General features: G+C 39.7%; 1 protein-coding gene across 6 annotated transcripts in view; it reads right to left on the bottom strand.

Moving 5' to 3' along the window:
- slc4a2b (solute carrier family 4 member 2b) overlaps positions 1-24734 on the bottom strand; it is a 48498-nt gene that overhangs the window by 20196 nt on the left and 3568 nt on the right. The window contains exons 1-4 of one of the 6 annotated variants that reach the window (XM_035998228.1): positions 23133-23317; positions 17776-17854; positions 12845-13016; positions 1-143 (exon numbers count right to left, since the gene is read on the bottom strand). The exon at positions 1-143 is cut by the window's left edge and continues 26 nt beyond it. In XM_035998228.1, coding sequence (XP_035854121.1) covers positions 1-143; positions 12845-12904 — 203 coding nt within the window. In that variant the 5' untranslated portion in view covers positions 12905-13016; positions 17776-17854; positions 23133-23317. Of the gene's footprint in view, positions 144-12844; positions 13017-17775; positions 18039-23132; positions 23318-24734 lie in introns of those variants that run through there. The other 5 variants (XM_035998227.1, XM_035998229.1, XM_035998231.1 and 2 more) reach the window with 5 other exon arrangements.

The following is a 24734-nucleotide window of genomic DNA, read 5'->3' as shown; positions in this document are numbered from 1 at the left end:
TGGTGTTGTTCATCAGGTACAGCAGCAGCGGGGCTGAGGATCTGCTGGAAGCGCTGGACCCCCAAGGCTTTGTTCAAGTCCCCATCATCCTCCTCATCAGGGCGCGGAGTCACTTGTAGTGATGAAGCAGCAGGAGCCTCTGGCTGCAACACAACAAATTACCAATTACATTAAAGAAAAAAACTAAGAAAAAGAAAATAATAATAAATGCGGACTAATACATAAAACCACACATTTGTGAAATAATCTAATACTTTTTTTTAAACTTAATCTCCATATTACAAAATGTTCACAATAAGAGTTTGACCACTAGAGGGAGTTCTGGTTCTGTTATTTCCACAGTCAGACATCATATGATGAGTCCTCTGATGCATACCTTCCTTACAATTTGCCTTAAAATTTTGAAACAAAGGCCATGTGCTTGATAGTCAGTGACTCTTTATCCACGTTGTGGTGACAGGGATCATGTGGATGATAAGAGATCTGTTTTCTTGCAGCAGGATGCCGTGCCCTGCTGCGCCCTGCTCTGTCGGTGGGATGTTATGATAAGGATTGGCTGCAGCGACGCAGCAAGTGGATAAACTCTGGCCAACAGGATCGTGCTGTAGCCAATTCACGGCATTGCAAATGTTGCCATGACTACTGCGCAGGTGCCTCAGATCCTGCAGCGAACCCTTCCTGTGGCAAAACTCAGGGGCCACAAGTCATCTGATGCTCCCAAAAATGGTTCTCAGGACACCCAATATGTCAATCCTATATTATGTTTTCTCCAGTGCTGCAGGGAGTAACAGAAAGCATGTGATGACTCTTCTCCCACCTGCAGCTCCTGCTTACTTTTGTGTCAGATTCACACTGTTCAGTGCACAGCAGAGTGCTAAGAGTACACAAATGCACTGTATTGTACTTTTTACTCCACTACATTTATCTGACAGCTATAATTACTTGTTACCCATAAGATCAAGATTTTGCAAGAAACTAACACTAACAAACTAGTTAATTAGCTTATAAAATACAATGCGTTGTTTAAGATGCCCAACCTTTTTCCAGGGGCAATTTTTCTGCAGAACGATTACTTTTGATATTTTGAGTACATTTTGCTGATAATGCTTCTGTACTTAAGTACATTTGTAAGTACAGAATACTGTAGTAAAGTAAAGGAATACTTTTTCCAACACTGCAAATGTTTTTTTTTTTTTCAAAAAAAGCCACAAACTGTGAGACCCCAAAATGAATCCCGAAATAATATATATATATTAAATCATCAATTTAAATCAACATACAGAAAAAAAGTAAAGTTTACCTTGACCTTGAGAACTGGTAGCTACTTATACACATGATGTAAAGCAGCTTTGCCACTTATTTGTTCCACTTTTAAACACATTACGTGCATCAAACCCATCAAGACAAGAAAATGTGAACAGGAAACTCAAGAGCTCATCCTGAATTTATATTACTTACTATAACTCGACAGAGTTGAATTAAGGTTTGTCCACAGAAAGTGTGAATAACAGTGGCCGGGTTGGCTCAGTATACTTGGAGGTTTATGCCTTGACGCAGAGGTCCAGGGTTTGAGTCTCCTGCATGTCTTCCCCCTCTCTCTCCCCTTTCTCACCTAGCTGTCCTGTCAAAAGTAAAGGCGGAAATGCCCCAAAAAAATAATCTAAAAAAAATAAAGTGTGAAGAACAGATTCCCACGACCCACATAATGTGCAGAGTTTGACTTTGACCTGTTTTTACATACCACACACAGGTGACAGAAGCAGAAATCCCTGCACTGAACTGTGGACAAGCTGAGAATTATGAGTAAAAAAAGAGACAGGTAAGGCTGTTAGGCAAACATTCAATATTGACCCAAGGTTCAATTCCTCTTATAGATTTTTTCCCTGGAAGACCAACAAGAGTCTCAAAGATGGGGCGTTAACAAACTATACGTTAACCTCAGTGACCTCCAGAACAAACTGCCAAAGACAATTAAGCACAGCAACGATAACACGCTTTAAGTAGCAGAGACGATTTCTCAGGGCTAAGAAAATCTGAAATTATGAGAAAAAGATATATCATAGAGGAGCTTGATAAAGTTAGTCAATAGTTTTAGCTACAACAGTTTCATTAAAACATGTCAATTGAAAAAAGAAACCCTCTTAATTTCTGCAATTCGGCATCACCTTGCATCCAAATCACTATCACAATACTTCCAATATTTAATTAGATGAGCGATCCAAAAACCTTGTGCCGCTACACTATCCGGCAGTTTATTTTTACAGAGCTCTCATTCATATCATGGTTTCACAGTAAATCCCGAGAGGTGGGAGAGATGTGTGAGGGATTCTCAAAGAGGTGAGAGAATTTTCCACAACCAAAACCATGTGCAAAAACAAGCCAAGGGGGAGCCGAGTAAAAACAAAACTGACCAGACAATGAAGAAAGCTTAGTTCAGGGACTTACCTCGCTCATGGCAACGTGAGCTTAATTGCAATCAGCGTTTCGGTGGCAGCAAGTGTCACTGCCCTCCAACATGACGAAACTGGAGCTCTGACCCTCGACACCTCTATTAAGAACAGTAGGCAGGAGACATCCCTCTCCCCCTGCTTATCAAAGCCTCGTGATGCCTAATCAGAACCCTATCGGCCAACCTGCCACCTTCACCAGTCGGCCCATTGTGCCAGGGAAGAATAAACAAGACTCTCGTTCTCACTTTGAGGACAAATGCTGCCTGAAAGGACAAGCCCTGTTTGAACAGCCAGGAACAAAACCACACGTTGACATTCATCTCCACATTTTAACTTTGACACACAAAGCCTGAATATTGACCATGGTGCTCCTAATCAACGCGCCTTAAAGGGCAATGTAAATGCAGAGGAACTAAACATCTTACAATTTTCAAAAGGATGCATTTTTGATGGCTAATATTAACAGAAGACATGTTAAGTTACAGGCCGGAATGAAATGATATTAAAATGTTATGTGTGCCAGAAAGGTGAAACCACTATTTTCTACATGACAAATGACTGATACATTTTTGGTTAATAATAATTTGTGGTTGATCATTTGACCGGTGAACAAAAACACTAAACTTAGCAATTCACTAACCAAATAAAGATTCCACCACCTTTAGTTAGTTCAATTTGAGCCTTAAAGTTGAAATGCACTAGTGCAGACATGTTGGTACCTTTTAACAAGAGCATTCTCAACATTCTTAATATAAAGTGCCACTAATATTGTATTAGCAATCAATAAGAGCCCCATGAAACAAAAGAATTAGAATGTATGATCACTTATGTGAATTAGCAGACCAGGAAGCTTATCCATTGTACGTATACAAAGAAAGAAAATATTGAAAATCCATTTTACCATGTATTTGAACTTATATCCCTGATGACTGCAGGAGAAATATCGTGGGCAAAAGATTGTGAAGGTTAAGTGAACACCAAAGTTGTTCCAATTCATCCTGAGGGGGGACATGGATGTGTGCAACATATATTATATCATGGCAATCTATACCATAGTTGTTGAGATATTTCAGTTTGGACCAAAGTGGTGGAAATGTTTAACATAAATGATTCATACTGTACTAGGCAGCAGGAAAATTAGCTTTAGACTGCACAAAAAAAAATAAATAAATAAATAACGTAATGTTCTTGAATTTATTTGATCTAAATTTAGTGGTACATGAGAATACATTAGTAGACAGTTTAAACATGTGAAGCAAAACAGTTTAGAAGTGCTGAGGCTGTGTTGAATAAAGAGGTGTACACTTGACCTAAGGCTGCAGAGGAGATTATCTGTGTCGTGAGGTAGGCTTAAATCCCACACAGTCAGCATTTGGAGGGGAAAGGGGGAGATAGGCTGCGGATGTTGTAGTGATCATGCTGTGCTGTGTGGCTGTCACTGCATTCCTACATATCTTAACATTAGTCTGCAAGAAGAGCTGGGTGCACAATGTGCTCTGAGTTTCCAATTATTCTAAGAAAGCATGTTGAGTTGTAACCCAGTTGTTTTTAGCCAACTGAATTTTGTATTATGCAAGCACTGATTTTCACAACCTTCCTATTACATCATACATTAAACAGCATGTTTGCACTGCTTAAAATCAAATACAAATGTTTGCATCATATACTCACTCAATTTGATCAAGAGATCCTCCAGACGGAGAGCAGAAAATACATCTCCAATTCTTTTGTTTTTGCTTCCTGTCTGGTGATTCTGTTTAATTATATTTGTATTGGGAATTGGTCTTTTAGCAGTCATCAGCTTTATCATTTCATATTAAGCAAACAGGGTTTTCAGAAGCCAAACAGGGAAAGATAATTTGCTTGAGATAGTCTTCACACACCTCAGTTTTATCTAAGGTGAAGATGTCCAACTGATAAACTCTTGAGTCTGTTGAGCGAGGGGAATTGTATATTCTATTTTGATATAGTGGATAGCTTTAAACTCGGGCTCTAAAAAAAAAAAAAAAAAAATCAAATGAAACTATTTGTGTAAGGAAAATCCCTTTGGTTGAACTGCATTCAACTTGTGATGAGGAGTCACCTGTAGACATACTGTATGTTTAAGGAATAATTCAACATATATGGAAATAATGCCTATTATTGCTGTATTCTTGCGGAGAGTTAGATAAGAAGATTGATACCACATGTAATTATGAAGCTTTGGCCAGCAGCTGACTATCTTAGCTCAGCATAAAGATTTGAAAACAAATTGGAAACAGCTAGCCTGGCTCTGTCCAAAGGGTAACAGTTTTACGCTAAGCTAACCAGCTGCTGGTTGTAGCTTAATATTTAACGGAGCATAGAGAATAGCAAACAAACTAGATACAATATTAATTATTGAGCTTTAGAGGTTCTGGAAGGCAGTTTTTGTTACCTCTGGACAGAGCCAGGCTACTTCAGCTTCATATTTACTGTACAGACATGTGTGGTATCAATCTTCTAATCAAATTCTCAGGAAGAAAGTAAATAATAGCATTTTTGTTGATGTGAAACTATTCCTTAAAGGGCACAACCAAATAGGTTGGAAACCAATGCAGCTTTCATCTAACGGATGCAGCAGTTGTTTGCACTGGCACTGCTAAAATCTCCAGCATAGTTCTGCAGCTGACCCTGACCTCTGACCTTTCTATGAGAGAGCGGAAGCAAAAACAAACCTTTGCAAGCAGTTTTAAACTGATCGAGCAGCACAGCAGGTGAGTTTTTCTGTTCATTACAGAAAACCCATTAAAACGCTCAGTGTTCCCCTGTCAAGGCACCATTCGCAATCCACCTGCTGACATTAGAGGAGTGAGACTAGTGACGCATTAAGATAACATTAGGTTGTAATTATTATCTTGGATTTCTAATGCCTGAGAAAAGTCAATGAGCTGTTAGTGAAGTATAAGTACATTTCAGACGCACAAGTACTAGACTGAACATTAACCAGCTGCAGAGTTCGTGTTGTTTACATTTACCTAAAGATGCATCGTCAGAAGAAGAAAGTCTAAAGTCTAAATTTAGGCTGACTTTCTTCTTCTTTCCCAATGAAGGGTAATGTGTAATGACTGACTGGGAATTATAACAAGACTATTACACACAGAATACGCCAGGTTACGTTTAGTCCTCTATGCTCGAACTAAACAAACTCACCTTGAATGAATACAGATAGTCCATTACACACACAGGTGTGCTGCTGCTGCCTAAAATACAACAAGATAGCTATATTTGCTTTTCCATTGTCAAAAGTAAAAGCCACAGACGTCCACCAATTTTATGAAGACAACCTGTTTCCCATTTCAGTTAGCACTTCTCACGTGACCAGGGTAGATCTCCGGGGTAGGAAGAGGACATTACTCAGTTTCCCCAACGTTAGCCCTTAAAAATCCAAAAAGGATTATCTGAACTCTCCCTGACCACACACACGCACACACATTGTTAAAGAGATAATAATTAACTTGGAGCCAAGAGACCAACCAATAACTGCTAAGGCACTGTCATACAGCAAACACTTATCTTTAGTGAGCTTCTTGGTCATCAGGTTGTATTCTGGTGAGTCTTATAATTAAGTCATAAGTCCACATCTCAATAACGTTTTATAGCAGTTAACTGTCCTACAGGCTATAAATGGCAATGAAGACAAGCTAATTCTGAACAGGCTTGACATAATATTTTATACTACCGGTCAAAAGTTTGGGGTCACTTAGAAATTTCCATTTCATTATAGACAGAATACCAGCTGAGATAAGTTGCATTGTTTTTTTAATCAGGGCAGCAGTTTTCCGATTACATTATGTACTTACATAATTGCAAAAGGGTTCTCGACTGTTGTAGAAAGAAGTGGCTGATCTTTAATGCAATGGGCCCTATCTTGCACCCAGCGCAATTGACTTTGTACACCGACGCATGTATCATTCCTATTTTACACCCGACGCACACAGACTTTTCCTTCCATAGACTCACGTCGGTAAATTAGGGAATGAACTTAAGCTCCCGGGGGCGGTTCAGCAAAAGAGGAGGCGTGTTCCGGTGCAAACGTTCCCTAGGGCTTTTTTGCAGTTTCAGAAAACAATTCCGCCACAGACCAGGAAAAACCTAGTCTAAAGTCAGTGGCGCGTTATTCAGATGCTATTTTAAGGGCGCATGCTTGGCCGTAATGTAGTGTGTGCACACCGCGCATACACTTTGCTTCTCTCATCTCACGGACCCAGCAGTTCCCATTTTTGCAAACCATACATAAATACAAGGAAAAAGATGACCTTGTTTTACACAACATTTCCATGAATCATGGATGTGTTGATAACATAAATGAGGAAATATTAGAGGACTTAAGGAGATGTGATGTTGAACTGCATGTGCTGATGCCACTTAACCCAAATGCCCCAGCAGCAGCACGGAAGAGGAGAGACAGAAGAGCTGCATCGTCTATAGTGAGGTAATCTCGGTCTAATGTTAGACTACATTGCAAAAATATCACCATGCATTCATAACCTCGTGATTCAGTGAGAGTGAGCCCAAAACATCGGAAAGTATGTTTTTGTGACATTTCTTTATTTACATTTTGTCAAAAAGAAAAATCAATAGCAAACATCGGTCTCCTCGGCTGTGAACCGCTCCTGGCGTGCGCCCATGGATGTATTTATTTTTATTTATTTATTTATTTATTTATTACAGGGACAGTGCATATTAATAAACATTTCTGTCAATATGCCAGAGTTAGCCAGAAGGCTATTTTTCGTGTGTAAGAGCGTGCGCCTAGCAAATCCGCCATTATAATAGCAATCCGCCATGGAACAAACGCGCCTGCTTTTAAAGGGAATGTGAGATAACGCTCTGATTGGTTTATTGCACGTTACGCCCAAACCACACCTATGAGTAATGTAGCTACTTCAGACCAACCCATTTTAGATTTGCGTCAGGCGCAAGAGTCATTTATCCCACCGGTATAATAGCAACAGCCGACCGAGATCCGCCCACAAAGCTACTTACTGTTTGGCGTTTCATACTTGCGTTTCAGATCATTAAAATAGTGCCCTATATCTACATTGCCCATTATCAGCAACTATTCATCCAATGTTCCAAAGGCACATTCTGTTTACTAATCGGATATCATTTTAAAAGGCTAACTGAGAAAACATTGGAGAACCCTTTTGCAATTATGTAAGCACATAATGAAGTCTGAAAACTGCTGCCCTGGTTAAAAAATAATGCAACTGAGCTCAGCTGGTATTCTGTCTGTAATGGAGTGGAATGGAAATTTCTAAGTGACCCCAAACTTTTGACCGGTAGTGTATATATCTAAGGATGTCATTCAACACATAATGCAAGAAAAATTAGCGATCGAGGCGGCCAAAGTTAAAAATAAAATGGCCCCATATCTTTGCGTCATATTCTGCAAGAGGAAAGGCCTAGTAATCTTTACAGCAGCTTTTTTTTTTTTTTTTTTTTTTTTTTTAAATCTTGTTTAAAGACAATGTTTTGTGCAATGTATACCAGAGGTCCCCAGCCAGCGGGCCGCAAAAGGATTTGCCACTGGGCTGCGAGGGAACGATATGATTCGGCAAAAATAAAACCTAAATAATAATAAACATAACATTATATAGGCTAAAATACAGTACTGTGCAAAAGTTTTAGGCAAGTATGAAAAAATGCTGTAAACTAAGAATGCTTCCAAAAATGAAAGTGTTAATAGTTTATTTTCATCAATTAACAAAATGCAGTGAATGAACAGATCAATATTTGGTGTGACCACCCTTTGCCTTCAAGACAGCATCAATTCTTCTAGGTACACTTGCACAAAGTTTTTGAAGGAACTCGGCAGGTAGGTTATTCCAAACATCTTGGAGAACTAACCACAGATCTTCTGTGGATGTAGGCTTCCTCAAATCCTTCTGTCTCTTCATGTTATCCCAGACAGCCTCAATGATGCTGAGATCAGGGCTCTGTGGGGGCCATGCCATCACTTCCAGGACTTCTTGTTCTTCTTTACGCTGAAGGTAGTTCTTAATGACCTTGGCTGTATGTTTGGGGTCGTTGTCCTGCTGCAGAATAAATTTGGGGCCAATCATACGCCTCCCTGATGGTATTGCATGATGGATAAGTATCTGCCTGTATTTCTCAGCATTGAGGACACCATTAATCCTGACCAAATATCCAACTCCATTTGCAGAAATGCAGCCCCAGACTTGCAAGGAACCTCCACCATGCTTCACTGTTGCCTGCAGACACTCATTATTGTACCGCTCTACAGCCCTTCGGCGAACAACCTGCCTTCTGCTACAGCCAAATATTTCAAATTTTGACTCATCAGTCCAGAACACCTGCTGCCATTTTTCTGCACCCCAGTTCCTATGTTTTCGTGCATAGTTGAGTCGCTTGGCCTTGTTTCAATGTCGGAGGTATGGCTTTTTGACTGCAACTCTTCCATGAAGACCACTTCTGGCCAGACTTCTCCGGATAGTAGATGGGTGTACCTGGGTCCCACTGGTTTCTGCCAGTTCTGAGCTGATGGCACTGCTGGACATCTTCCGATTTCAAAGGGAAATAAGCTTGATGTGTTTTTCATCTGCTGCACTAAGTTTCCTTGGCCGACCACTGCGTCTACGATCCTCAACGTTGCCCGTTTCTTTGTGCTTTTTCAAAAGAGCTTGAACAGCACATCTTGAAACACCAGTCTGCTTTGAAATATTTGTCTGGGAGAGACCTTGCTGATGCAGTATAACTACCTATATACTAGAATTGGTTGATCATACACCTGACCAGTGCTCGAATTATCTTTTTGTCTTTAAGGGGGTCTCTCTATCTCATAAAAAAAGTTGGCCACCCTGCACATAGCCTAACAAGCTATACAATTAAATAGTCTAGGCGCGAGTGGCGCTTTTCCGCAGTATATGCGCACGGTAGGCCTAGGCTATTATCTTGACACACGCACACAACAGACAGAGATTTTTTTTTTTTTTTTTTTTTTTTTTTTAGAGAAATGGAGTCCTTTTAATTAATTTCAACATATTATTGATTGTAATAGTCCATATTTCATTTCAATTTCGCAATACAAAGAAATAGACTAAACGATTTAGTCTGAGTGTCATTCTCAATTTCACAATGAAATAAAACGTAACCACCGTCTCAGATATCCTCAGTGTCAAACACAATACTGCATGTAGTCTTTAACTTACACACAGGGAAAATGCACTAACTGGCAGAAATGAATAAAGCCATTGCACAGCCAGTTCTAGTCTTATAATGTACACGTAGTGGTAACAACACCTGGGTGTTCAGTCGTCTCGTGTGTTGAATTGTTTGTCTATTTATTTATAGACAAACAATTTTGGAATTTGCACTGAGATGTAGCCTATTCACTGAATATTCCGCCATCAGAGATTGCATTGTATTGCTGACAGGTGTTTCAAAATATCTGGGAACTTTTCCGGAGCTCTGAATGGCAGAGGATAGCTACAGATTTATTTATTTAAGATGTATTGGTGGTATTTACCTCAAAAGCACATTAAGCTAAAAGCAAGGTGACTTCTTCGGACTTGCGAGTGCTGTCAAATCGATCGTATGCGGTTTGCTCACATAGTCTAGTGGTGTGGTGGTGAAGTGCAGTCATGCTGCGTTCATGAACATAGGGTAGGCTCAGGTCTACGTCCCGTAATAGCCTATATTTTATATTTTTATTTAACGTCTTTAATGGTAAGAGACCGCACAGGGATGGATAATGAGCGTTGTTTAAGATTAAATTACAATGCCACATATGGCAGACACCTTCAGATGTGAGAGACCCCCTCAGATTTTTGACTTTGTTGCTTTCATGGGAGCCAGTCCTCACTCTATGGGAGCTCGGCTCCCTCTGGCTCCCACGTAATTCGAGCACGGCACCTGACTACAATCCTACAAAATCCCTGACTTTTTGCAAGTACCTATAAGAATTGATGCTGGTTTGAACACACACACACACACACACACACACACACACACACACACACACACACACACACACACACACACACACACGCTGCAGGGAAACAAGTCCAGGGCTCCCACTGATTCAGTTGGTAGTAGCAATGTTTTACATTCCACAACTAATTTTATTAAAGTAAAAACAAATCGCTATTTTATACCACTAAAAAGGCTCAAAATATCACCACACTTCAATGGTAGCATAATGAGGGTCCCTAAATGTTAACCAAAGCATTGAGAACACTGTAAGTGTACAGACAGTTTATTAAAAAAGATTAGTAAAAGTTTAGAAAGACAGTAGCTCCCAAGACGGCGGCCGCCTGTATACGAGAACGCGACTGTCTTTATAATCTCTTTTTAATAAACTGTCTGTACACTTACAAAGTTCTCAATGCTTCGGTTAACATTTAGGGACCCTCATTATGCTACCGTTGAAGTTTGGTGATATTTTGAGCCTTTTTAGTGGTATAAATAGCGATTTGTTTTTACTTTCCCTGTGCCCCGAATACTAGCGTTGTAAGCTAATCAGCGGTCCGCGCTAGCTTGTTTCAAGCTACAAACACATTCAATTAGCATGAAAACATGTCCCAGAGAACGATCGAGTAGGTACACATCTGTTATTAACCCCTAGGTTTGTTTTGCGCCGGAATTGTCCTTTAATGTGGAATTTTGTGTTGGAGGTGTACACTGTAGTGATTGAAAAAATAATTAAAAATAGTTATAATTATTGAATCAGACAGATTTGTTGTTTAGATATACATTTAAGGTGTTTTATAGTGTTTTGTGTTGACAGGACATGACTTAAGATTACTTTTTGTTTTGTTTGATCATGACATGTATTTATTTTGAAAACACTTTTCTTACAACGCATTGTAGGGGCTTAAGAGACCGTTTTGGGCTTTAGCAGAAAGGGCGGAGGGACTGAGACGTTGTCGATGTTCAAATGTTTTGGCTAAGTCCTGGATCTTCACAATCCTACCTACAGCACCTTTAAGTGTCATATATCCACTTCCACCTCCTAAATACTCTGCATTCTATGCCAGAAGAGCGAGGTTCGATTTCAAACTTGGACAGCATGTATATTGTTTATGTCTAGATTGCACGCGGGTAGATGTAGTGGTTGTCAGCTTGGTCACAGTTGTGCAACACTGGAAAAGGAAGCAGCTGACAGCACATTGACAAAAATGCAAAGCTAAGGGAAAGTAAGCATTTCCTACATTGGTGTTGCAGTGAAGAACATACAGCTCGGGTGCTGCCAAATGAATACCCTGAGTCTAAAGGGCAGTTTGAATTCAAGAATGTGTTCTTTCAGTCAGAAACAATCTCTCAAAAGTACAATAAAAGGTAAACCATCAGAAGTCGGTCAGAAGTCGCCTCTATGGCTTGTTACAGAGTGGAAAATGTCTTCTTTTTTGCTCCCACTGCGCTATAAACATCATTATTTCCACTCACCTACACATTCAAACGACAGCTCAGTGAACGCTCTTCAATTTGGGCTCTTGAAAGCCATTCTGGGAAACTTAGAAATCCTTAACTCATGAGAACACTAGAAAGGTTGAGAAAGGTTGGTAAATCAGTAAAAAAAGATGCAATCCTCATAATTCCTGGAATGCCATCGAACATAATTTCTGGAATTCACCAACCATCGCAAACTGATGATATATAACTATATGGGCCGATTTTTCCTTTAAGCTTGTGATATTTTCTGCTGCAGCATCTTAATCATCCTAAGATTAACTTGCTGAGAACCTCCGTTTGGGGAATGCAGCTTTCTTTGGCTGCTGACTAGCTGCCCTTTGGGCAGCATGTTTATCACATCAATCCCCCCAAGCAGCCATTCAATCATGTTTTTCATATTTGTGTCAATATTATTTCAGTGTTTCCAACACTGGCAACCCATTGACTTAAAGAAAAGAGGAAGTAAACATTTTCCTTTGTTGAAACTGTTAAATTGTCCAGTGCTCTAATGAAAATGGACAATTTAACAGTAGCAGCTCTCTGTGCAGCTCTGAAGTGTTTAACTGTTCTGAATTTTTTTAATTTTTGCAGTCAGAAGTATGATATGTTGCCAGGGAATTGGCTCTAGGATGTGACTAGATTTGTACACAAATAGCTCTGGAGGGAACAGCACTGTCCAAAATATACACACTCTGATGCCAGAGAGGACTGAGGGAGCTGATGCAGCAGAAATCCAGCACAGGGAGAATATGAACTCAAGTACAGGAAAGTTACATGCTAAATCGCTCAGGTCTCATGCATGAAAAGACAATAAACTGTTCATTGTGAGCGTCAATCCCTCCGTTTGTGACCAGGGTCACCAACTCTGCCTCGTGTGTTTTATCATGTGGCTGACGACGCTGGAGACTGACCTGACGGGGCAGACTGAGGCCTTTCTGTATGTGGTTGTGTGAACTTACACTGTGAATAACCGATGCCACGGCATCTGTTATCTGGTTGGGAGTGCTGGGGTTGCTCATGGCTCCACAGTGGAGTCGCTGCTGGAGAGGCTTTGGGAAGCTGTTTTGGATCGGTGCGGCTTTAGCCCTTCTCTTTCTCACTGGGACTCAGACAGCTTTTGGGCAGCATAACCTGGAGACAGATACAGAACCGGGGGTTAGCACAGATGAAGCTGGAGATTTATAACATTAAGGCAAACAATGCTGCTAAAAAACTGTAGCTGTGGGCCAGTAATCCCAGAATATGAAGTGCAGGAAGAAAGTATAATGGCAGCGGTGTGTTTTTAATCGTTTTGGCTCCAATATATGACAATGAATATGAAGTTGCTGATTTTACATTCATATTGGATGAGCAGTGCACAATTTGAAACCCTTCTAATACATCGTCTTCCATTGTAGGACATTTCAGCAGGAATAGGATTCCAGAACAGACAAAAACTTGTTAGGGGCAAAACAGAGGACGGTTCCATCACCTAACCTACAGGTAGATTCAACTGAGGATGTGTTTCACTGCTGAAAACCAGGCTGAAAGCAAAAGGTTCCCAAATAAGTGAAGATTGCTGCAGCACAGGGCTGGTAAAGCATCACCAGCAATGAAGTGATTGCTGATATCTATGGGTCAAAGACATCCGTCATTGCCTGCAAAACAATCGCAACCAAATATTAAATATGAAGATTACATTTTTGAGATTGTTATATTACTTTTTTCAGCCATCCTTGCAGCTCTGAGGCTTTACTTATACTCACAATGACAATGCTAATGTGCACTTTAACCTCATAAAGTGCTGACTTTCTTGCATGTGCTGAAGTGCAAAGCAACATGCTTCACTGGAGGGCTACACTAAGGAGTAATCAACAGTTTCAGGATTTCCTGGAAGCCCCTTAAGTACCTTTGAGTCCCCAAACCCACTTTAGAAACACAGATGGCCTAAACTGAATGTCGTTTTTTACGATGACATTATGATGGCCACAGTGGTAGAATATACCAACATGCTTTTACAAATAGGGACACCTCATCTTTTTTTCATTTCTATAATTCTTGATTTTAAGCCATGCAGAACTTCCTCACCGTCATTCAAGATTATTAATCCTTAGAGTCAGATAAGAACAAGATAACGCAGTGCTACCGTGCAGAGGACTCTGATAAGCGGCGGCACGAGCCTCAGCTCAACCTCCACCCGTCATTCTCGCGTCGCCATTGTATGACATACAACCACAGGAATCCAAAGGTAATCAGAATTCATTCGGCCATTTTCATAGCCGATAAATCGTTTCAGTCATTATTCTTTTTATAAAAAGTGCCAAAAATTCAGTGATTCGGGTTGTCAAATGTACTGGTTTTCTTTCTCTATGATTGTAAACACAATATTTTGGGGTTTCAGACTGTTGGTCAGCCAAAACAACACATTTGAAGATGTAACTTTGGGCTTTAAGAAATGTGACTGGCATTTGTTTGACTATTTCAAAGCATAAACAAAAAATGCATCAAGAAATTTTTTACTTGCAGCACTAGTTCTTTATATAATTAACATTTATGTTAGGCTGCAAAGATCAACTGAATATCTAAATTAATTAAAGCAAACAACAAAACATTTTTAATATACTAGGAACCCAGGTAGTCCTCATCCCCTTAAGACTTCTGAAAAAAATCATCTCACTAGCACAACTGTTAACAGAACAGCGGTTTTCCTTTAGTCTAAAAGCAGATGAGGGCTCTCTTTTGGTTCACTTTCCAGTGTCAGTTAGAAATCATGTTCTGGCTCTCTGACAGTAGCTATCAAAGAAACGATAAGCCTTCCTGCTGCCCGACTACAATCATATCAATGACCTTGTTGACGTTGAGGGATTTCTGATAGGTCCATTTCATTTAGCACAATCAATGACAAGAGATTAAATGCAGTGCAGAAGTATTTAGGAGCTGGACAGTGAACTGTGTGGATTGAAGATGACATCACCTGCCAAAGAGACCCGAGACACAGAGCAGACTACACGGTGTTTTGGCAACGCTTTTGGTTTGCTCTGCCAAAATAGTAATCACTGCACCAAATGTTAATTACATCCCAGCAGCTGTTCTATTCAGAACAACTTTAACTAGTTTGAGACATTGTAATCTGTGCAGTGGTGGCAATAAAGGAGTCTATTGGAGTTAGAGCCTGTGTGCGTTTTAAGATTACTTTCTCAGTAAACCTAGACCCCACCACTGTGGAAGAGGCAGGGCTGGCTACACAGGGATAAAGTTACAGAACCCTGGGATCCTGAGCAAAAAGCATGGGAACCGGCTTATCTACCTCAGGGCATGGCTGTAATAACACAGATTATAATAATGATCAGAAGCAGAAAGTAATAATGTCTTGGTAAGAAAAAAAGTTGTTTTTTAAAGCATGGTCCTCAATGATAGGTTCTTGTCTGCAATCAGGTACAATCAGGCAGAGGACCTGATAAAAAAAGGAACTGGTTGTCCCTTATGTAATAACCGAAATTACAAAAAGGACATGGATGAATGCTGATGGTGCAAGAGGAAGTGAGGACAAGATGCTCTGTGTTTCCCCTGGAAGAAGTTAATCATGTCTTCCCAGATTCATCCAGGAGTGCAGTACCTTGCAAACTGTTCCTTAAAAAAAGGCAATGAGTGTGGACATTTTTTCCACTTTTCAATGCAAGATTTAGCCACAGTTTCAAATGTGTGCTCACAAGGCTTTGGGAAAACTATCCTTCTGGGAGGAAGTAAGTATGAAAACAGGAAGGTAAGGAGGAGCTGTAAATGTATAAAAAAAAAAAAATAGAAACAGGGCACTTTGGGATTCTTTCTGTGTACATAATGTCAGACTTTAGAAATAATTAACTGAAAAAAACGTGTGTATGCTTGGACCAGACCTGTATTCCAAAAATAATCTGGGTTAGTACAAAATGTCTACCCTGTGACATTATCAGTTAACTCAACTTGTCACAGCATAGCAAGCAGTCACAGTCATCTTCATCTATCCCTCCTACAGAGAGCAGAGTATACTGTACATTCAGGCCACGTAGAAAGTAACAACCAACTACAGTTGTCCCGTTTCTGTTTAAATTACAGATGTATTTGGCATATGGGCTTAACAATTGCAATTTTTAGGTCTCAAAAAATAGCAGCCAAATACACTCAATTATTTTAAAGGATGCCTTTAAGAAACTAAGAAAAAGCTTCTCTGTCTATAGATCAAAATACATCACATTTCTTCTTTGACAGCTGATATGCTGCTATTTACAGTTTCTGAAATAACATTGCAATGATTCTGATTTCCTTTAACTAAACCGATCTAGTCACAAATTTATCTGATTATGACCATATAGTAAGGTTGACATTTGCGTCATACCTTTAGAAGAAGGTGATAACTCGAGATGATGCATGAGTTTGACTTTTTTTCTGTCATTATTAAGATATGTAATATGTACTTAGTGGTGACTCACCTCCTCCACAGAGCGCAAATATACCTGACAAAGTCTCTTTGGTATGTTGAAAGTTTCCAGTATTGATAAAAACACGTCATTCTTTCAAAATCTGAGAAGTTAGGTATTTTTAGATACTCTGCATGGCTTTCTAAAAGAAAGGAACTATTAAAAGCTACAGACACTCAGATATTTAGAGGAGAGATCTACATTAGGAGCTGAGAGAAGTGATGAGTCAGCACACCAATCATCTCAAAAGCAACTACCAAAAGAGTTTTTCACTCTAAGCTAAAATCTGTATTTCGAAAATATTTTTTTTGTTCTTTAACATCTTTCACTGTAATCTCATGTGACCTTCAGTGTTAAAGATAGACAAAAATGTTAAAAAAAAAATTCTTTGCCTCCTCAAAATGACATTACGGGGTGAGACAGTCAGACAACGGGACAGAGGTTACGAGCCAGACTCGTACACACGACACAAGCCCACATGCGTCTTAACCCAGTGATCTGCCAGGGCACCCGGACGGGCCCGGCTTCAGACAGGCAGCTTGGCACGCGAGTGTCGACCACAGACTGCATGCTGATCTACAAATTCTATCAAAAAGAGCATATTTAAAGAACAGTTCAATAAAATACACAAACTGCAAATAAAAATGCCTGTCCAGAAATAGCAGCTTGATCAGTGTCCAGACCTCAACCAGCACACAGGCCTGTACTTTAAAAACAGGACAATGACAGGGAGGAAAGTGGTTTTAAGGTTTCATTAGAGAACTGGGCTTACAAAAAACCAGACAGAGTGTGTTTCATTTGCTTCCTTTTAGCAGAAAACGCAGGTTATTTTTTTCCTGAAACACTGATTGTGTTTCAAGTGAAGTGAAGATTATTCGTGGCCTTAATATTTTATCTGACACACTGAACACATGCATGCAAGATCTGATGTTAAAAAGAAAAAAATGTGTGAAACAGAAATGGGTCAGAGAGTGGTTTAAGAAAGCAAAAAGACAAACACTTGAGAGAAAATAAGGTCTGTTTTGTGTAGCTATGAATTCTGATTTGACCACAGCATTTAGGAGGGCCATCACAAAAACATGGCCTTTAAAGGCTCTAATTTAAGATTTAAGAGTGTAAGAGCATGTTTGTGCTACTACAACTCAAGTGGGCACAAAGTGGCTTGTTTAAAAGGCCTTTTTTCCCCCCCGCTGTGTAACCTGTACAGGATTTGTTTACAGTTGTTCATGCTATGGTTGTTTAAGCCTGAGATCCTAAGGAGAATAATCTTGTTAAGTTTGATTAAACCTGGTTCTGCTCACCTAATTGAGGACTAACCCATATAAGCAATAATTTAACAGACAATAAATTAAATAGAAAAACAACAAGCAATGTAAAGTGACATTCTGACAAATAAGACAACTTGAAAATGACAGCTGGGCAAGAAATACAAAAAGAAATCAATGATTGTACTGTACCTTTGTGTGCTCACAGCAGAGAAGCCACCGCAGACATTGTAGTGCAATTCTGAACTCTGCTGTAAAGAGAGACCCGGGGCTGGTCAGAGTGCAGGACAAAAACAAACAGAGGGTAGAGAGATAGGGAGACAAAAGAAACAAGAGTTAGAGATGTGAAGCCATGAAGATCATGTGCGGTCTCAGCCTCTCGACAAGCTGAGTGCACTCAGCTCTCAGACCAACAGGCACAAATGATAGCAGCAGCCTTCCTCCTCAGGATTATGTTTCCTCCTCCAGCCTGCTGACAAGTAGCCATGTGACTCCAGGACCCATTCAACACTGAGTCAGAGGCTGCTGCTCAGACACACAAATATATCTGTTGGTCATTCTCCCCCCCCCCACCATGCACGCATACACACACACACACAAAATTGACCTTAATCTTGAGGTGGAAACTCAACCCCAATGATCAATATCTGTCTTTAACAAACCATAGTAGGGGACTTGCATGTTTTAGAACAGTGGTTCTGGTTCTCCACCAGTTTGGCTTGCGACCTCTTAAAAACTTGTCATCACTCGTTGCAAATGTCATCACCAATTGAGACCAGTTCAAGAGGGATTTTCCTCACTTTATTATATTTTTTAGAATTTTACTAAGGGTACAAAATTAGCACCATTCACCAGCCAAATGCTGGTAAAATATGCGTGGAGGTGGGCAGGTAGATTTTTTTCACTCCCCAACCAAAAAAACAATGCTAATCTAATGAGTGGCTGGTAAAATTTAAACATTCACTAGCCATTTGGCTGGTGGACAAAAAAGCACCCTTTTGCAGCCTGATTGTACTTCCTAAAGAAGTACAATCAGGCTGCGATTGACACACACACACACACACACACACACACACACAACGCTTCTTTCTACTTAGTTAATTATCGGACTATAATAAGACCAGGTCGGCTATGTAATCGCTGACAACCGGGACAATTACATAGTGGTTGGTGTAACCGGGACGTCTGGTCACCCTAATTTTGTGGCTTAAGTCAGCCTAAAGGCAGCCTAGGTTAGGGTGACCAGACGTCCCGGTTTGACCGGGACAGTCCCGATTTGACCGGTACAGTCCCGATTCTGAGTTGCATGTCCCGAGTCCCGACAAAAGCCTGTCGGGACGTTAAAATGTCCCGATTTACAGCAACCACTATGCAATTGTCCCATGTAGAAAGAAGCGTCCAGCGTATGATTTTAACAATGTGTGTGTGTGTGTGTGTGTGTGTGTGTGTGTGTGTGTGTGTCAATCGTAGCGGTCTGCGTCTGCATAATCTGTGCAGCCAGTGTTACAATGTATATTTGTAAACATTCGTTTTAACCAGTCCCTCTGGGTCCGCTGGAAAGTGAGTGGACGAGCGCTGGGTGGAAATGTTCGCGCATTTCAAAAGCAGGGAGATTCCGTTCAAAAATGTAAGTCTCCTTTGTCAGTTCGCCATGTGTCTACCGGGCACAAATGCTCCCGTTGAGCTAGGGCTGGGCAATACATCGATATTATATCGATATTGTGATATGAGACTGGATATTGTCTTAGAACTGCCCAGACTGTTCTATCTTTTTTATTATTTATCTTTACCCACTTAGTTATTATATACACAGTGATGATGATTATTTATCAAAAATCTCATTGTGTAAATATTTTTTGTAAGCACTAATTGTCAACCCTCCAATATCGCCGCAATATCGATATTGAAGTATTTGGTCAACAATATCGTGATATTAGATTTTTTCCATATCGCCCAGCCCTACGTTGAGCGGATCTTTTTGCTCATGAACAACACATGGACTGACGAGAGGAACCGCATGACCATTCCCACCTTAAAGGCGCTACTCGTCACACGGTATTGTGACGAGTTGACACCTGTGCGCAATTTCACGGTAGGCTTTCAGCCAACAAATTGATTCTTGAGCAAATTCACTCCTCTAACAAATATACGAATGAATGTTTCCAATAGGGAAGCTATCTGCTCTATCAAATGAGATTACATTTGTGTGTGTGTGTGTGTGTGTGTGTGTGTGTGTGTGTGTGTGTGTGTGTGTGTGTGTGTGTTGTTGATTAGAATAACACTGGTAACACTATACGGTAAGGGCACATGAATTATCATGAATTCATGCATGAATTAATGATGTAGGCTATGTATTATTATGCATTATGTAATCAATGATTTATGTGTTACTGCATTCCTTAATATCCCATGAATCATCAGGAATTGGCGTGTTCATAGTCTGTCATTCATGACCTCATACATGAACAACACAACTAAAGCATTAGGTATGTGGGCACATCATTATGAATTATGATTTATTAAGCATGATCATGATTATTTATTTTTCTGCAAAAGAAATGCGGTCATCACTGCGCAAATTCAGATTTGAACCCACCTTACCTAATGATTTAGTTGATGTGTTGATCATGCATGTGCATGAGGTCATGAATGAGAAGCTATGAACTCATGTCAATTCCTGATGATTCATAAGATATAAAGGAATGAAGTAATGCACAAATTATAAATTAATTCATGCATGAATTCATAATTCATGTACCCTTACCGTAAAGTGTTACCATAACTTTAGTTCAAGCCTGTGGCAGCAGTTCCAAATAATTTGTTTAGTGCCATGCAATGAAAAATATCTTTTCACAAAGTTTTTCACAAGTTCAGTGGGTGCATTTTCCAAAAGAATGCTTTAATTCTGAAAAATAAAGTTGGTCCCACACAAAATTCACTCAATGTCTTTTAATATTATTTCTTAGATATGTAGGCAACATACCAAGAAAATTCATGAATATTAACTGAGATACCCCATTATGTTGTGAGCAGTAGGCCTACGTGTGGTGTTGGCAAAATTGTGTCTAATCTGACTATGTCTGACCTGGGCTGGCACATGTTCACATTAAAAAGCGTGTGCGTGCACGAGCACTACGGTCACGTAAAAAGTGTCCCGGTTTTAGTTCCGGGAAATCTGGTCACCCTACCCAAAATGCATTGAGCAAAATGATAACGTCACTATGCTAACGCACTCACAGTGACAAGGCTAACATGCTAATGTTTTGCAGGTATAATGTTTACTATGTTCACCACTTCAGTTTAGCATGTTAACATGCTAACATTTGCTAATTAGCACTAAACAGAAAAGTACAGCTGAGGTTGATGGGAATGTAGTAGGCCTATTGCAGGTATTTTATCATAAACCATAGTTTAAGACAAATTAACATTTTCGACCTGATCGTGGCACTGGCGCTATATGAAAGTCAGGGAAGAAATATTACAATTTATCCTAAAGGGACCATAAATGTGTGGACAAAATGTCATGGCAATCCACCCACTTCAACCTCATGGTGGCACTAGATGAAAAGTCAGGGGATCTCTAAAGTCATTAAGATACACCGTCTGAGAACCATGATATGACTGAACGATATTTCATGGCAAGCAATCTGATAGTTATTGATATATTGCATTCTGGACCAAATGTATTGACCGACCAAACCGCAAGCATGGCTAAAAATGCATTAAAATATCATAAAGAAAATTGTAAATTGGTTGGAAGTTACAAGGGCCAAAACATGCAAAAACATTGCATGGTCCTTTAATCACATGATCATTAGATACAGTGTGTCCCATGTTGAAATAAGGTATATTACAATTTCTTTCTCAATCTGAAGCGTGACATAAATTCATGTTGCGAGACAATAGGGGACCAGCTGGTAGAGAAAAACTTTCGGTATTACAAAGAACATTTCTTATGGTGGCACATGAAAGGGAGTGCAACAAAAGCCTGGTTAACAACCGCATACAAGAATGACAGCTTTCATTCCAATACATACTGCAAGACAGGGAGAGAGTCATTATATACTGGCTTTCTTTAGAACATTGGCAACTTGACTTTTCATGAAAGGAATTTAAATGTCGCCAAGATGCTTCTGAGCATCTGTAATGTGGTAATAATAAGTAATCAATATTCTGAAATAAAACTATGCAAATGATTAGCGACATTGTGTATATTTCAAGTTCAAAATAAAACTGGTGCACATCAACTTTAGAACTGCATGTTTTTGGGCATGTTTATACATTTGCACAGGATGTTTATTCATTTGTTATGTGTGCATAAAAGTAGTGGGAAAGCAATGACATGTTGCCTAATATGTCTTTAATTATTAACTGGTAATGACCACACATTAGCATTTTAAGTATGTCCATCAGGTTTAATCATTTTTCATTGTTCACCTCGACTACCTGCTTGTACTGGTAAAATATATATCAGTGTTAGGGTAAATTTCCCTTCAAATAGGCCTACACCATGGCATGGCACAGGTTTATTGTATTGGAAATGTGGCAATGGAAAAAAAAAATGTCATGGAGGAATCAACACTATTATACAATTAATCCCACCTAAAGTCACAAAAGCCGCCAGATTAATTGTGTTTTGCAGCGAACAAAGAACAGTCCTGTGATCTAAACAAGTTGCTTACCCGTTCACCAAATAATCAAGCGCTGCATTCCACATCAGCTTATATGAGCCTTAGGGCTAAAGAAATACCCAACCTCAGGAGGAACCTGAGTGTGTGTCCATAATGTGTGTGAGTTATAATTGTTTGTCCCTAGGGATGAGGGATCACTGTGCAGTCACATGCATGTCTTGCAGGGAAAAGAAACATAGTCAAAGCCACAAGCAGCTAAAATTGAAGTCCACTTCAAAGTCTGGGGCTTTCCTCAATCCCAACAGTGTGCTAATAATAGCATTATCCACTGTGGTCAACCATATTAAGAGCCATGACTTCATGCGTGCAAGGTCGACTGATAACTTTTTCTTAACCATGACCAACAGACGATACGCTAATTACAAAACACAACCACAGAATTGTCCTCATTCTTGCTGCAACATTTTAAATTAAGTTTATTAAGAAGGTTCAAGGTTCATTTATTGGCACTAATATTTGGGCTAAATGTGGTAAAATAAAGCAATGACATACATCCAAACCATCCTGTGTTTCAAACATGTTTTCTCTGCTGAAATAAACCGATAAAAATAAGGTTTAACAAGAAATTTTACACAATAAAATCTCTCCTTCAGTTTTTCTAGGTTTTATACAAAGGGTTAACACAACTCAGAAATTCTCCCTCCAGCTTCCTGTTATTCTTCTCTCCCTTCAAGTCTAAAACAAGTCTGCTAGGACATATTTCTAGACATAAAGAAAACACACTCAAGTGGTCAACCCAGGACCAAAACTTTACTTTTTACTTATGTATTCTTATTAATGAGAACTGGGTATCATGTTAACAGTGACAATTACAAGCAAAAATTGTGAAGCTAAAAACTTGACTTGACAGAAACTCACCAGAACACTACTTAGTGCTCTCCCCCGCTCAAGTCTCCTGTGCAGCTTGGTGATGCAAACACCGACCTCGGTGTAGCTGTATACCACTGATAGCTGCCCTGTTTGTGGATCTCTATGGGGATTTGGCATTGGTTTATGTTGGTGGCTGTGCCCATCCAGCTCCTCTTTCAATATGCAGACGTCTCTACTTCCCTGCTCTGCTCTTCACAGCCCAGCTACACTAACTTCCCTCACTTTGCAGGGTCCAGCACCTCAGCATGACCATGCTAAGTTATGTGCACACAGTCACTGGAACACTGCCAGTCTCACATAGCTAACAGCTGCACTGAGGCAATGTATGCCCATCTTTATCTCGCTCGGTGTCCCGTCAGAGGCTTTAGCGAGCAGTGGCTGTGCTTACAGCTAAGACAGCACCTGTCTTTGGGGTGAAGAGGGATTGAAGAGGCAACTAAATACTGGCAGTTTATATAATGCCTGCCCATTGTCCTCTACTCCAGAAAAGAAAAAGCAATCACCACCCAAGTATTTTTATACCTTGAAGAGGGTTCAAGTGTATTGTAGGAGGTCAATACACATTGTGAAATGGAAATAAATGTCATGTGGAAAATTTCTTACTGCCTGCAGACTCAAAATGTCCTTAAGCTCGGAGTAACAAGCTATATCAGTAACTTAGAATATAAAAGGTTTATGCTCAAGAAGGAGACAATAGTTCAAAGAACTATACATACAAGTCCACTAAGAATTAATGTAACATATCAAGCATAGCGCAACATAAGGCCAAATTCAAGCGTCACATTTAGTTTATTCTGAATTCCCATTTTGTTCGAGGGTTGGATGTAAAAGATTCTACTTTAGTGTCGCCTCTCAACATTAAAGACATAAAGACATTTAATCAATAATTTTTCATGTCTGCAGTAAACTAATGAAAGTGTATAAAAAGTAAATCTGGACTTAACATCAGCTGACTTAGAGATATACGTATATCAGTGTATTCTGGAGATATGAAAGTCATTTTTAGTGGTGAGGCTGAACCAAAACATTAAATTGCGGTCCATAAAACCAAATCAATGAGCTGAAAGATGCTAAAACGCTCTAGAGCTGCGGGGAACAGCAAAGTGAGGTAATAGTCTGTGGGTGTATCACAATGAGCCCCGCCTCTCACATTACACAAAGCCATGTGATACATTCATAATTTAAAGATATTGATTTGTGCAGCTTTTAAGTCCCAAATATCAATTGCGTTATCAGCCTAATAAATCCCATCAGTTAGACCGTAATTAAAACACTAAATTGGCACAGAGACTGTTCTGATATTTGTTGTAATTCTTTTATTCCTGTAAACTTTGATAAATAATCATGTCTGCAGAGGGTTTACAATTTCATCCAAGAGATGAAGAGACCAAGGCGGATTAAAAAAAAAAAAAAATAGAAGGGGAATACTAAATAGTTGGCCCAGGCCTACTGTATATGCATTACACAACAGTGCTGCCAAATGGACAAAACAGAACCCTCCACTGGACAGCAAGACCTTTTTTACAGTCATGAGCTACTGGTCCTATTCAGCTCAAGTGTTAGGGTGTGGTACTTCCTGTCAAAACTGCA

Source organism: Sander lucioperca, chromosome 23 (assembly GCF_008315115.2).
Source record: "Sander lucioperca isolate FBNREF2018 chromosome 23, SLUC_FBN_1.2, whole genome shotgun sequence".
NCBI classification, from domain to species: Eukaryota; Metazoa; Chordata; class Actinopteri; order Perciformes; family Percidae; genus Sander; species Sander lucioperca.
This window is presented reverse-complemented; position numbering and strand designations above follow the sequence as displayed.